We start from the raw sequence: 11,972 nt of genomic DNA, 5'->3' as shown, positions 1-11,972 counted from the left end.
ACCTCATGTGCACGAGGTTCCCTCTGCACCTCCAAGCAACCTACTTTCGTGTATCCCCAGAATTGCTGTATCTGATTTATGTTGCTTGTATCTTGTGTCTGGTGGCTGTATTTGGCATATGAGGCCTGCTCCATACGTCAGAGGGCTGCACCATGGTGTATCCGGATATGCTTGGTGTATTATGGCTGTTTGTCGGTGTGATGGCTGTATGCCATGTATAAAGGCAGTATCCTTGATATGAAGAATGCATTCTGTGCATGCACGTATGTGGCATAGGGAGAGTGTCTCCCACATATGAGGTTCTGCATCGTGTGTAAGATGTCTGTATGCTGAGTATGATGGCTGTATGCTGTGTAAAATGGATGTACGCTGAGTATGATGGCGGTATGCTGAGTATGATGGCTGTATGCTGTGTATGATATCTGTATGCTGAGTATGATATCTGTATGCTGAGTATGATATCTGTATGCTGAGTATGATGTCTGTATGCTGAGTATGATGGCTGTATGCAGTGTATGATGGCTGTATGCTGAGTATGATATCTGTATGCTGAGTATGATATCTGTATGCTGAGTATGATGTCTGTATGCTGAGTATGATGGCTGTATGCAGTGTATGATGGCTGTATGCTGTGTAAGATGTCTGTATGCTGTGTATGATGGTTGTATGCTGTGTATGATATCTGTATGCTGAGTATGATATCTGTATGCTGAGTATGATATCTGTATGCTGAGTATGATGGCTGTATGCTGAGTATGATGGCTGTATGCTGAGTATCATATCTGTATGCTGAGTATGATATCTGTATGCTGTGTAAGATGGCTGTATGCTGTGTTAGATGTCTGTATGCTGAGTATGATATCTGTATGCTGAGTATGATATATGTATGCTGTGTAAGATGGCTGTATGCTGTGTAAGATGTCTGTATGCTGAGTATGATATCTGTATGCTGAATGTGATATCTGTATGCTGTGTAAGATGTCTGTATGCTGAGTATGATATCTGTATGCTGTGTAAGATGTCTGTATGCTGAGTATGATATCTGTATGCTGTGTATGATGGCTGTATGCTGTGTAAGATGTCTGTATGCTGAGTATGATATCTGTATGCTGAGTATGATATATGTATGCTGTGTAAGATGGCTGTATGCTGTGTAAGATGTCTGTATGTTGAGTATGATATCTGTATGCTGTGTAAGATGTCTGTATGCTGAGTATGATATCTGTATGCTGTGTAAGATGTCTGTATGCTGAGTATGATATCTGTATGCTGTGTAAGATGGCTGTATGCTGTGTGTGATGCCTGTATGCTGAGTATGATGGTTGTATGCTGTGTATGATGTCTGTATGTTGTGTATGATATCTGTATGCTGTGTATGATGGCTGTATTGTGAGTATGATATCTGTATGCTGTGTATGGTGTCTGCATGCTGTGTATGATGTCTGTACGCTGAGTATGATGGCTGTATGCTGTGTATGATGTCTGTATGCTGTGTATGATGTCTGTATGCTGTGTATGATGGCTGTAGGCTGTGTATGATGTCTGTATGCTGTGTATGATGTCTGTATGCTGTGTATGATGTCTGTATGCAGTGTATGATGGCTGTATGCTGTGTATGATGTATGTATGATGTGTATGATGTATGTATGCTGTGTATGATGTCTGTATGCTGTGTATGATGTCTGTATGCTGTGTATGATGTCTGTATGCTGAGTATGATGCCTGTATGCTGTGTATGATATCTGTATGCTGTGTATGATGTCTGTATGATGTGTATGATGTCTGTATGCTGTGTATGATGGCTGTATGCTTTGTATGATGTCTGTATGCTGTGTAAGATGTCAGTATGCTGAGTATGATGGTTGTGTGCTGTGTAAGATGTCTGTATGCTGTGTATGATATCTGTATGCTGTGTATGATTGCTCTATGCTGTGTGTGATGGCTGTATGCTGTGTATGATGTCTGTATGCTGTGTAAGATGTCGGTATGCTGAGTATGATGGCTGTATGCTGTGTACGATGTCTGTATGCAGTGTATGATGGCTGTGACGTCATTGTGGCAAAGCCTTTGTGACGTCACTTCCTCATCTTCTCGTATTTTGGAGAAGAATTGACGTCAGTTCCCATGAGGTCAGATGTACTTTTCCGCCTTTCACTGCTGCTTTTACTGACCTGTTGTTTTCAGGTCTGGCCTAGATCCGGCTTCAGCTCTCGGGAGCCCCTCTGCCCGGTAACACCCCGATACTGGCTTCAGTGTCAATAAGGAATGTTTATTTATACATACACACCTCAAAGTCCCTTCATTTGGGGGTATCACTGCACGACTCCCGCGTGAACCCCATTGTTGCAGCCCCCTTGGACCACCAGGAAACGTCCGAGCTGGCGTCTGCAGTGCCTCCCCCCTGACTCCTCCGCTGCGGACATGCCCAGGATTACACAATGCCAGGCAGCCTGGGGTCATGAGCTGGGATTAATGGGAAAACCCGAAAGCAGCCCCCGGCTGTGGCGACGTCATGGGAGTGCAGCCCCGGCCCGGGGCGGGGGCGGGTCTGAGCGGGCCTACATAAGATGCCGAGGCAGAGGAGGGTGGACAAACAGCGGCAGTGACCCCCAGCAACACCTGGAGCTCCAGCACTGCAAGGGGCAGGAGGAAAAACTCACATCTGGAGCTCTTGAATACCAGGGTACAGAATCTCCAGCACCTGGGGAGCCACAGGGCCACATCTGGAGCACCTGCGTCTTAGGAGCCAGAAGAACACGCCTGGAACATCAGCACCTCTGGAGGTGAAGGACAACATCTGGAGTCTGGTGCCAGAGGAACATATCCACATCTGGGGCTCAGCTCTCAGGAGCCCGGCGGCAGACCCCCATCCCTGGCACAAGAAGCGGGGTCCGAGTCCTCGCCCTCATCATGGAGGCGGACCCTCAGCACATGAAGACCCTTTATGATGCCCGGGGCTTCCTGACGTCAGTGCCAGTGCTGGACCCGGAGGAGCTGGAGGGCGCCAGGAGGGCCTTCGAGGAGCTGGAGGAGGAGTTTGGTAGGTGCAGGGAGGGCAGCCTTATCTCTCGGGGTTTATTTATGAGGGCCTTGCGTCATGCTTGCACCATGCTGAGTGGTACATGCAGGAGGCAAAGCCCCAAGCCAAATTTACGAAGCTCCGCAAAGCCACTCTGCGTGGCCCTGAGCAGCGTTACACTGCGTCCAGAATGTTTTTTGCTGCGCTGTTGGTGCCACCATTCCCATATATAAGCCCCTCGGTTTAAAGGCCTCTCGGTGTAGAGACTAACCCCCCTCCTTGTGTCCCCTGCAGGCTGGGTCTAAACTGGGGTGGCAAGGTCAGCAAAAGAACGATGGATTGAACCCAGACCTCTTGACTGGGGTGAATGTTTGATTTGCTTTGCACTCCGTCCATCATCCGTGTGTCTTTTGCTTTCTCACCCTGCAGGGAAGGAGCACGCCCAGTACAGCCTGCACAACGCCCACCTGCGCCTGCCGTGGGTGCTGGGCCTCGCCACCCACCCGCACACCCTCCAGACCATCACCGCCGTGCTGGGGCCCCACGTCGTCCTGCTGGACTCCAGGTTCATCTGTAAATACCCGGCCTCCGACGTGCCCCACCGAGGGAACAGCGCCCCCTACGTGGCCTGGCACCAGGACATCAAGTAAGTCAGACTGCGGGGTGCTGGCTCCAGGGTGGGTGAGGGGTAGGGCTCAGCTGGGGTGATGTGTCTTTTTGTACTTCAAGGGTGAGGCCAAAGTATGGCATTCCTGCCACCTGAGCCTGGTGACGTCTGATTAACAGGCTACCTGGTGGGCACCATGTGGTGTTTAATACACAGGGCGGGTTGGGGGTGGGGGGGCACACACAGGGTAGATTACAGCATTTTTCATCTAGGCAGTACATGAGGGTATATGGCTGGTTGCACTACCAGACACACATCACCCTGTGTCATCCTGTCCTCTCATGTGCCATCATGTGCCTTATTATGCCCTCATGCACCATCCTGTGCCATCATCTGCCATCCTGTCCCTTCATGTGTTATCCTATGCCCTTTGTATGCCATCCTGTGCCATCATGTGCTATCCTGTACCCTCATGTGCTATCCTGTGCCCCCATGTGCCATACGGTGCTCTCAGGGGTTATTCTGTATCATCATGTGCCATCCTATACCTTAATGTGCCATCATGTGCCATTGTGTGCCATCCCGTGCCCTCATGTGTCTTCCTGAGCCCTCATGTGCTATGATGTGCCCTCATGTGCCATCCTGTGCCCTCATGTGCCATCCTATGCTCTCATGTGCCATCCTGTGCCCTCATGTGCTATCCTGTGCCCTCATGTGCTATCCTGTGCCCTCATGCCCTGAGGTTTGCGGATGTTTGGCTGACAGCGTCCTCCTCCTTTTACTTCCAGGTATTGGGGCTTCGAGGGGGGCCCAGTGGCCTCAGTGTGGCTTGCCCTGGATGACGTAGACGCAGAGAATGGTGTCCTGCAGGTTATTCCAGGTATGGATAAACTCCCATAGTCAATGCATGCATCACAACAGCCGGGAGCTTTAACACTGATTGGCTGAGAATGGGGGATGGGCTAATGCTCTACTGGTGAGCCCAATGTAACCACATAGGAATCTAGGACAGGGCTCCACAGCATGGGAGATAGATAGGCCATCTCTTTACCTTGAACCCCAGTGTCGTGACATAGGGATCTGGGACAGGACTATACAGCAGGGGAGGCCATCTGTTAACCAAGGAGCCTCCATGTCGGGACATAGGGATGTTGGAGAGAGTTATCTAGAAGGGAGATAATGCACCTCTTTGCCAGAGAGTCCCATTGTCATGACATGGGGATGTGGGAGAGAGTTATACAGAATGGAAGATGCTGCATCCATTTACAATGAGCCCCAGTGTCCTGACAGAGGGATCTGGGACAGGGCTATACAGCATGGGAGGAAGGCCATCTGTTAACCAGGGAGCCTCTTTGTCATGACATAGGGACGTGGGAGAGAGTTATACAGAATGGAAGACGGTGTATTCCTTTAAAGTGAGCCCCAGTGTCGTGACAGAGGGATCTAGGACAGGGCTATATAGCATGGGATGAAGGCCATCTGTTAAGCAGGGAGCCTCAATGTCGTGACATAGGGATGTGGGAGAGAGCTTTATGAATGGAAGATGGTGCATTCCTTTAAAGTGAGCCCCAGTGTCGTGATATATTGATCTAGGACAGGGCTATACAGCCTGGAATGTAGGCTATCTATTAACCAGGGAGTCCCGTTGTCATGACATAGAGGGATCCGTGCCAGGGTCGGATTGGTAAGGGGGCACTCGGGCAATGGGCCTCTTTTTTGGGCAGCGTGGTGGTCGATATGGGCTGTCTGCGGTGCTCCGCCCAGTGGGGGCCTGAGCAGCCTTTGCGGAGGCAAATGGACCTCTGGTACCCCCCTTTTACCAAGGGGTCGGAGGTATCATTCCCAGTCTCAGACTGGCCCCGCCCATTAATGTATGCTGATTGAGCAGGGGCAGGGGGGCTGAGCCAAGTGGCCTCACTTATATTCAGGGGTGGTTCACCAGTGTAAACTAATCAAGCAACACAGAGTCCTAGCAACAATCGCATTTTTTAAATCTCAGTCAAGTTAAGATAAAGCACACCTCTCTTATAGAAATCCCCCAACTTCTTTTTATAACACTTAAAACACTGAAGCAGTGTTTTAAAAAAAGACGGGGGCAGATTTACAAGTCAATTGCGTCACATTTACGCCGTTGTTGCGTCACTTCTGTGACGCAGCGGCGGCGTAAACCATGCGCCACGTTGCGGTTTATTTACAACATGATGCATCTAGGGAGATGCGTCACGTTGTAAAGCCCTGCACCACATTAAACCTGCGTCAGGTTTAATGTATGCAGGGTGGGCGTTCCGTCGGAAAAAGCCTCGTAAAAGTGACGCTGTGAAATCTACAAGATTTCATGGAGTCATTTTTCAGAGGCTGCTGCGACGAAACCTTACGCCTGCTTGAAGCAGGCGTAAGGAGTGGCGCAGCACGTTAGGTATGGGCGGTCCCTGAACATTGCTGGAGTTGCATTGCACCTGCGACATAACTCCAGCCATGCACCGACCTTACACCATCAGATGCGACACGCATCTGTCTATCCCTGTGCCACGGTGTGCCGCATTGTAAATGCGATGCATCCGTGGTGGCGCAAGGATAGAATTGCGTGTCGCATCGTTACTGGCGCATCCCTGCTAATCTGCAGGGATGCACCAGTCCTTGTAAATCTTCCCCGCAATCCGCAAATGAGGGGCACTTTTTTCAGGGTGCCCGGGCCAACTCTTTTCAAAGCCAATCAAACCCTGACCCGTGCTTTACTGTACAGCTGGAGCGGGGGACGCGAGGTCCTAACAGAGGGACGCTGCTTATGGTTCTACAGGCGGAGATGTCTTTGCCTGTAAACACGGGCACCACTGCCTTGAAAGAGTGATATTGGACAGGGTTGGTCAGACAGGGCTCTAGCATGACCCTACAATCTTCACCCAGATTAGTGTCAGAGGCTAGACTCCTGGGGGCTGGTGAGGCCTCGATGAAAGATCCCCGGGGTCCTCGCGGGGGGTTCTAGTGTTAAGAGATGGCTCTGTATTTACTCAGCTTCCATGATCCTCTGTTAGATGGAAACATCCTTTACCACGCAGTCTTTTCCAAGCATGCCTTTACCACGCACCTTTCACGCGCATCCTATACCACGCAGATGCCTTTACCATGCAGTCTTTACCACGCAGATGCCTTTACCATGCAGTCTTTACCACGCAGATGCCTTTACCACGCAGTCTATTCCACGCATCCTTTACCACGCAGATGCCTTTACCATGCAGTCTTTTACACGCATCCTTTACCATGCAGATGCCTTTACCATGCAGTCTTTTCCACGAATCCTTTACCACGCAGATGCCTTTACCATGCAGTCTTTTCCACGCAGGCCTTTACCACGCGTCTTTTCCACGCATGCCTTTACCACGCTTCCTTTACCACGCAAATGCCTTTACCACGCAGTCTTTTCCATGCATGCCTTTACCACGCAGATGCCTTTACCACGCAGACTTTTCCATGCATCCTTCACCACGCAGATGCCTTTACCACGCAGTCTTTTACACCCATGCCTTTACCATGCTTCCTTTATCACCCAGATGTCTTTACCACACAGATGCCTTTACCACGCAGTCTTTTACACCCATGCCTTTACCACGCTTCCTTTACCATCCAGATGTCTTTACCACACAGATGCCTTTACCACGCAGTCTTTTCCACGCATCCTTTACCACGCAGTCTTTTCCACCCATGCCTTTACCACGCTTCCTTTACCACCCTGATGTCTTTACCACGCAGTCTTTTCCACGCATGCCTTTACCACGCTTCCTTTACCACGCAGATGCCTTTACCACGCAGATGCCTTTACCACGCAGTCTTTTCCACGCATCCTTTACCATGCAGTCTTTTCCACCCATGCCTTTACCACGCTTCCTTTACCACCCAGATGTCTTTACCACGCAGTCTTTTCCACGCATGCCTTTACCACGTTTCTATTACCACGCAGATGCCTTTACCACGCAGTCTTTTCCACGCATCCTTTACCATGCAGTCTTTTCCACCCATCCCTTTACCACGCTTCCTTTACCACCCAGATGTCTTTACCAAGCAGTCTTTTCCACGCATGCCTTTACCACGCTTCTATTACCACGCAGATGCCTTTACCACGCAGTCTTTTCCACGCATCCTTTACCATGCAGATGCCTTTACCACGCAGTCTTTTCCACGCATGCCTTTACCACCCTTCTTTTACCATGCATATGCCTTTACCACGCAGTCTTTTCCACTCATTCTTTACCAGGCAGGTGCCTTTTCCACGCATGATAATTAAAGGTAAATGTGTGTATAATTATTGTGGGTGTGGCCCGTGCTGACACCTCATTTTAGACAGAGGCGGGGACTGCATGAGTACCCAGGCCAGTAATCAGTGCCCCCCTCACTCCAACCCCCCTTTCTTCTGCAGGAAGTCACAAACAAGGTGTCCTGGAGCACCGCACAGCAATGACCCCCGGGAACATGCTGTCCACCAATCAGGAGATTCCGCGGCACATGGTCGATGCAGAGAAGGCGGTGGAGTGTCCTCTTCAGGCTGGGCAGATGTCGGTGAGTTCACAGCGCTCTTTTGTTTCCTGGACTCATGTCTCACAGTTGTGGTTATTTCCAAAGGCAAACAAGGGGTTACTGCAACCGTACGAAGTAACATGAAAATCCATGATACTCGAGCCCGGTGCATTGTGGGTGTCAGGCAGACCAGTGATTCCCCCATTTATAAATGAGGCAGCCGGGAAGTGGGTGGGGCCAAGACATCCATCAATTTATGGCACCGCCCTTCCCATAATTAGCCTTTTGCCTCCATTACTGTGTACTCACAACCCCCCTTTAAGGTGCCCCAGAACTGTGTACTCACAGCCCCCCTTAAAGGTGCCCCAGAACTGTGTACTCACTATCCCCCTTAAAGGTGCCCCAGAACTGTGTACTCACTACCCCCTGCTTGAGGGTGCCCATGTATTGTGTACTCACTACCCCCCCCTAAGGGTGCCCATGTACTGTACCTCCCTTTACTTACAGCTTCCTTTGAGGGTGTGTCAGCACTGTGTACTCACAGCTTACCCTAGAGGTGCACCCACACACTGTACTTACAGCTCCTCATTTGAGTGCACCAGCACTGTTTACTCACAGCTCCTCGTTTGGGTGCACCCGCACTGTGTACTCACAGCTTACCCTAGAGGTGCACCCACACAGTGTACTCACAGCTCTTTGTTTGGGTGCCCCCGCACTGTGTACTCACAGCTTACCCTGGGCATGCACCCGCACTGTGTACTCACAGCTTACCCTAGAGGTGCACCCGCACAGTGTACTCACAGCTCCTCATTTGAGTGCACCAGCACTGTGTACTCACAGCTCTTTGTTTGGGTGCACCAGCACTGTGTACTCACAGCTTCCTTTGAGGGCACGCCAGCACTGTGTACTCACAGCTTACCCTAGAGGTGCACCCATGTGGTGTACTCACCGCTCCCCCTGGGCATGCATCCGCACTGTGTAGTCACAGCTCCCCTTGGGGGTGCACCAACACTGTGTACTCACAGCTCCCCCTGAGGTGCACCAGCACTGTGTACTCACAGCTCCCCCTGGGGTGCACCAGCACTGTGTACTCACTGCTCTCCCATTGGGTGGCACCAGCGCTGTGCACTCACAGCTTTCCTTGGGTGCCTCAGGACTATGTACTCAGTTTCCCCTTGAGGTGCACCTCAGGTGGCTCCCTCTCTTTTCTCTGTCCCATATCCAGTGCTTAATTTGCGCCTGTGTTTTCCGGTGCTTATCTGTAAACACAGGCACATATGTCTGAAAAACCACCACATGGTGGCAGTGTGTGTGTATTTTTAACTAATAATCATTAGTAGAGAACTGAGGCGCCTATTACCAACAACTAGCTATAATTATCGCTAGGTTGGCTTAGCGGCAATAATTTTATCGCCATGTGGCGACGATTTTTATCGCTTAGGAGCCTTGATATTATCAAGGTTTATCTCCTAAGTGATGAAAATCGGCCGAAATGCATGAATATCGCTGAAAAGTCAGCGATATTCATGCATTACCAAGCAAATGCTCCTAGCCATGTTAGCCACCTCCCATTTGATAACATGGCTAAGAACTGCTCAGGCAGGTGTTAGCTTTTGGAGATATTCGCGCTTAGCGCAAATATCTCCAAAAGTTGGTAATAGGAGATAGCGATGTTAGCGACTGTTTCCAGTCGCTAACATCTTGGCACGCCCACTTTGCATGTCATTAGTGATAAATATCACTGACATGCAAAGCGGGGCCCAAAATGGTCGCTATCTCCTACTAGCTGTCGCTAACTGGTGTTAGCGACAGCTAGGTAATAGGGAGATAATTTAATCTCCGATTTCTTGGCTTTTAAAGCAGAAAAAGCAGAGATAAACCCCCTCGATAATATGCCCCTGAATTATTTAATATAGCTTTAAAAAAATGACAAAACTTAAAGGTAAAAAAGTGACGCGGGCAGTGCCAGCTGCAGTGGACCAGTGAGTAACACATTGGCCACTAGCACTTACAATTTTGGCAGATAAGCACGGCTCATATCCTACATTTCTCTCGTCAGATCCACGACGGGCTGACAGTCCACGCCAGTGAACCGAACACGTCCCACAGACGCAGATGTGGCTTCGTTATTCGCTACGTCCCCACCACAGCCTACCCCGTGGAGGTGAGTACAACCCTCTCCTTCAGACTGTCTGAGTATGGTTGTGTGTCAGTGGGTTTATTAGACGACAAGAGTGACAGTGTGGACCGTATGTGTTTGTGTGTGTGCATCCATGCACGTGTGTTTGTGTGCGCGCATTTCTACTCGCAACTGTGTGTGTTTGGGGATTTAGATAGTTTTGGTTGTTAGTTATGTAAGAGAGGTATGTTTGAAGGTTCAATAGTTGGGGGATTTAGGGAGTTTTTGGTTGTTAGTTATATAAGAGAGGCAGGTTTGAAGGTCAGTTGTGGGATTTAAATAGTTTTAGTAGTTATATAAGAGAGGCAGGTTTGAAGGTTCAATAGGTTGGGGAGTTAGATAGTTTTGGTTGTTAGTTATATAAGAGAGGCACGTTTGAAGGTTCAATAGTTTGGGGATTTAGAATAGTTTGGGTTGTTAGTTATATAAGAGAGGCAGGTTTGAAGGTTTAATAGTTTGGGGAGTTTGATAGTTTTGGTTGTTAGTTATATATAGTTTTGAAGGTTCAATAGTTTGGGGAGTTTGATAGTTTTCGTTGTTAGTTATATACAGGTTTGAAGGTTTAATAGTTTGGGGATTTAGATAGTTTTGGTTATTAGTTATATAAGAGAGGCAGGTTTGAAGGTTCAATAGTTTGGGGATTTAGATAGTTATGGTCGTTAGTTATATAAGAGAGGCGGTTTGAAGGTTCAATAGTTTGGGGATTTAGGATAGTTTTGGTTGTTAGTTATATAAGAGAGGCAGGTTTGAAGGTTCAATACTTTGGGGATTTAGATAGTTTGGGTAGTTAGGTTTTTCTATAAGAGTGGCAGGTTTGAAGGTTCAATAGTTTGGGGATTTAGATAGTTTGGGTAGTTAGGTTGTTCTATAAGAGAGGCAGGTTTGAATGCTAGATAGTTTTGGGATTTAACTAGCGTTGGTTCTTAGGCGGTTTTGAAAGAGAGGGAAGGTTTATGGTTAGTTTTTGTTGTAGAGTACACGTTTTAGAGATTCGGTTGATCATGCCCTTTTCTCCCTCACTACATGACACCAGTGTAGGTCCTCTAATATAAGGTCTTGTATTCTCCCACGTCTGAATGCCCTCATTATAATGCACTTCTCTCCTCTCTGATTCCAGGACCCCGAGCGCCCCCGCTCCTTCCCCGCCACCGTGCTTGTTGCAGGAACAGATAAATTCCATCATTTTACAGATCATGCACCCAACTTTTTCTCCAAGACCTTCTGACACCTCTGCAGAGCATCACAGGAGACACATTCCTCTCTTCATGTAGTTCATAACTGCCAGTAACATACTGCTGCATGGTGCAGGTTCATTCCTGATCTCAGATGGAGCCCTATAGGTTCAAATATGTATTTCCTATTTTTTAACATCTTGCAGTGAGCCTTAATATGTTTGGATGGTAGGCCAAAAGGTACTGCAACTGTTACCATAAAACAAACAATTGCGGTTTCAGAATTGATAATGTGAATTCCTTTTTGCACTGCATTGCACTTTCATTAGAAAACACAAGCCTGCATCCTGTTTTTGAATCTTAGCTGCCTGACTATATGTAATTCTATTTTATTAAGGTTTATTTATTGAGCTAAACATACAACTGGAAGACAGATTTACAGTCAAAAGTGCGAATGTCTTTTTGTATTCTTTTTGTACAAAAGTA

General features: G+C 48.5%; 1 protein-coding gene across 1 annotated transcript; it reads left to right on the top strand.

The window, feature by feature from the left end:
* The first annotated feature begins 2,910 nt into the window (after positions 1-2,910).
* Positions 2,911-11,539, top strand: LOC147726731 (phytanoyl-CoA dioxygenase domain-containing protein 1-like). The gene is made up of 6 exons (XM_086962977.1): positions 2,911-3,040; positions 3,449-3,665; positions 4,415-4,506; positions 8,038-8,177; positions 10,195-10,299; positions 11,432-11,539. The coding sequence occupies exons 1-6, from the start codon at positions 2,911-2,913 to the stop codon at positions 11,537-11,539; spliced, it is 792 nt and encodes a 263-aa protein (XP_086819103.1).
* Positions 11,540-11,972: the final 433 nt, after the last annotated feature.

The sequence above is a fragment of the Lissotriton vulgaris genome, chromosome 3_1 (assembly GCF_964263255.1).
Source record: "Lissotriton vulgaris chromosome 3_1, aLisVul1.2, whole genome shotgun sequence".
NCBI lineage: Eukaryota > Metazoa > Chordata > Amphibia > Caudata > Salamandridae > Lissotriton > Lissotriton vulgaris.
Note: the sequence above shows the minus strand (reverse complement) of the source record. Positions and strands in the feature narration are given on the sequence as shown.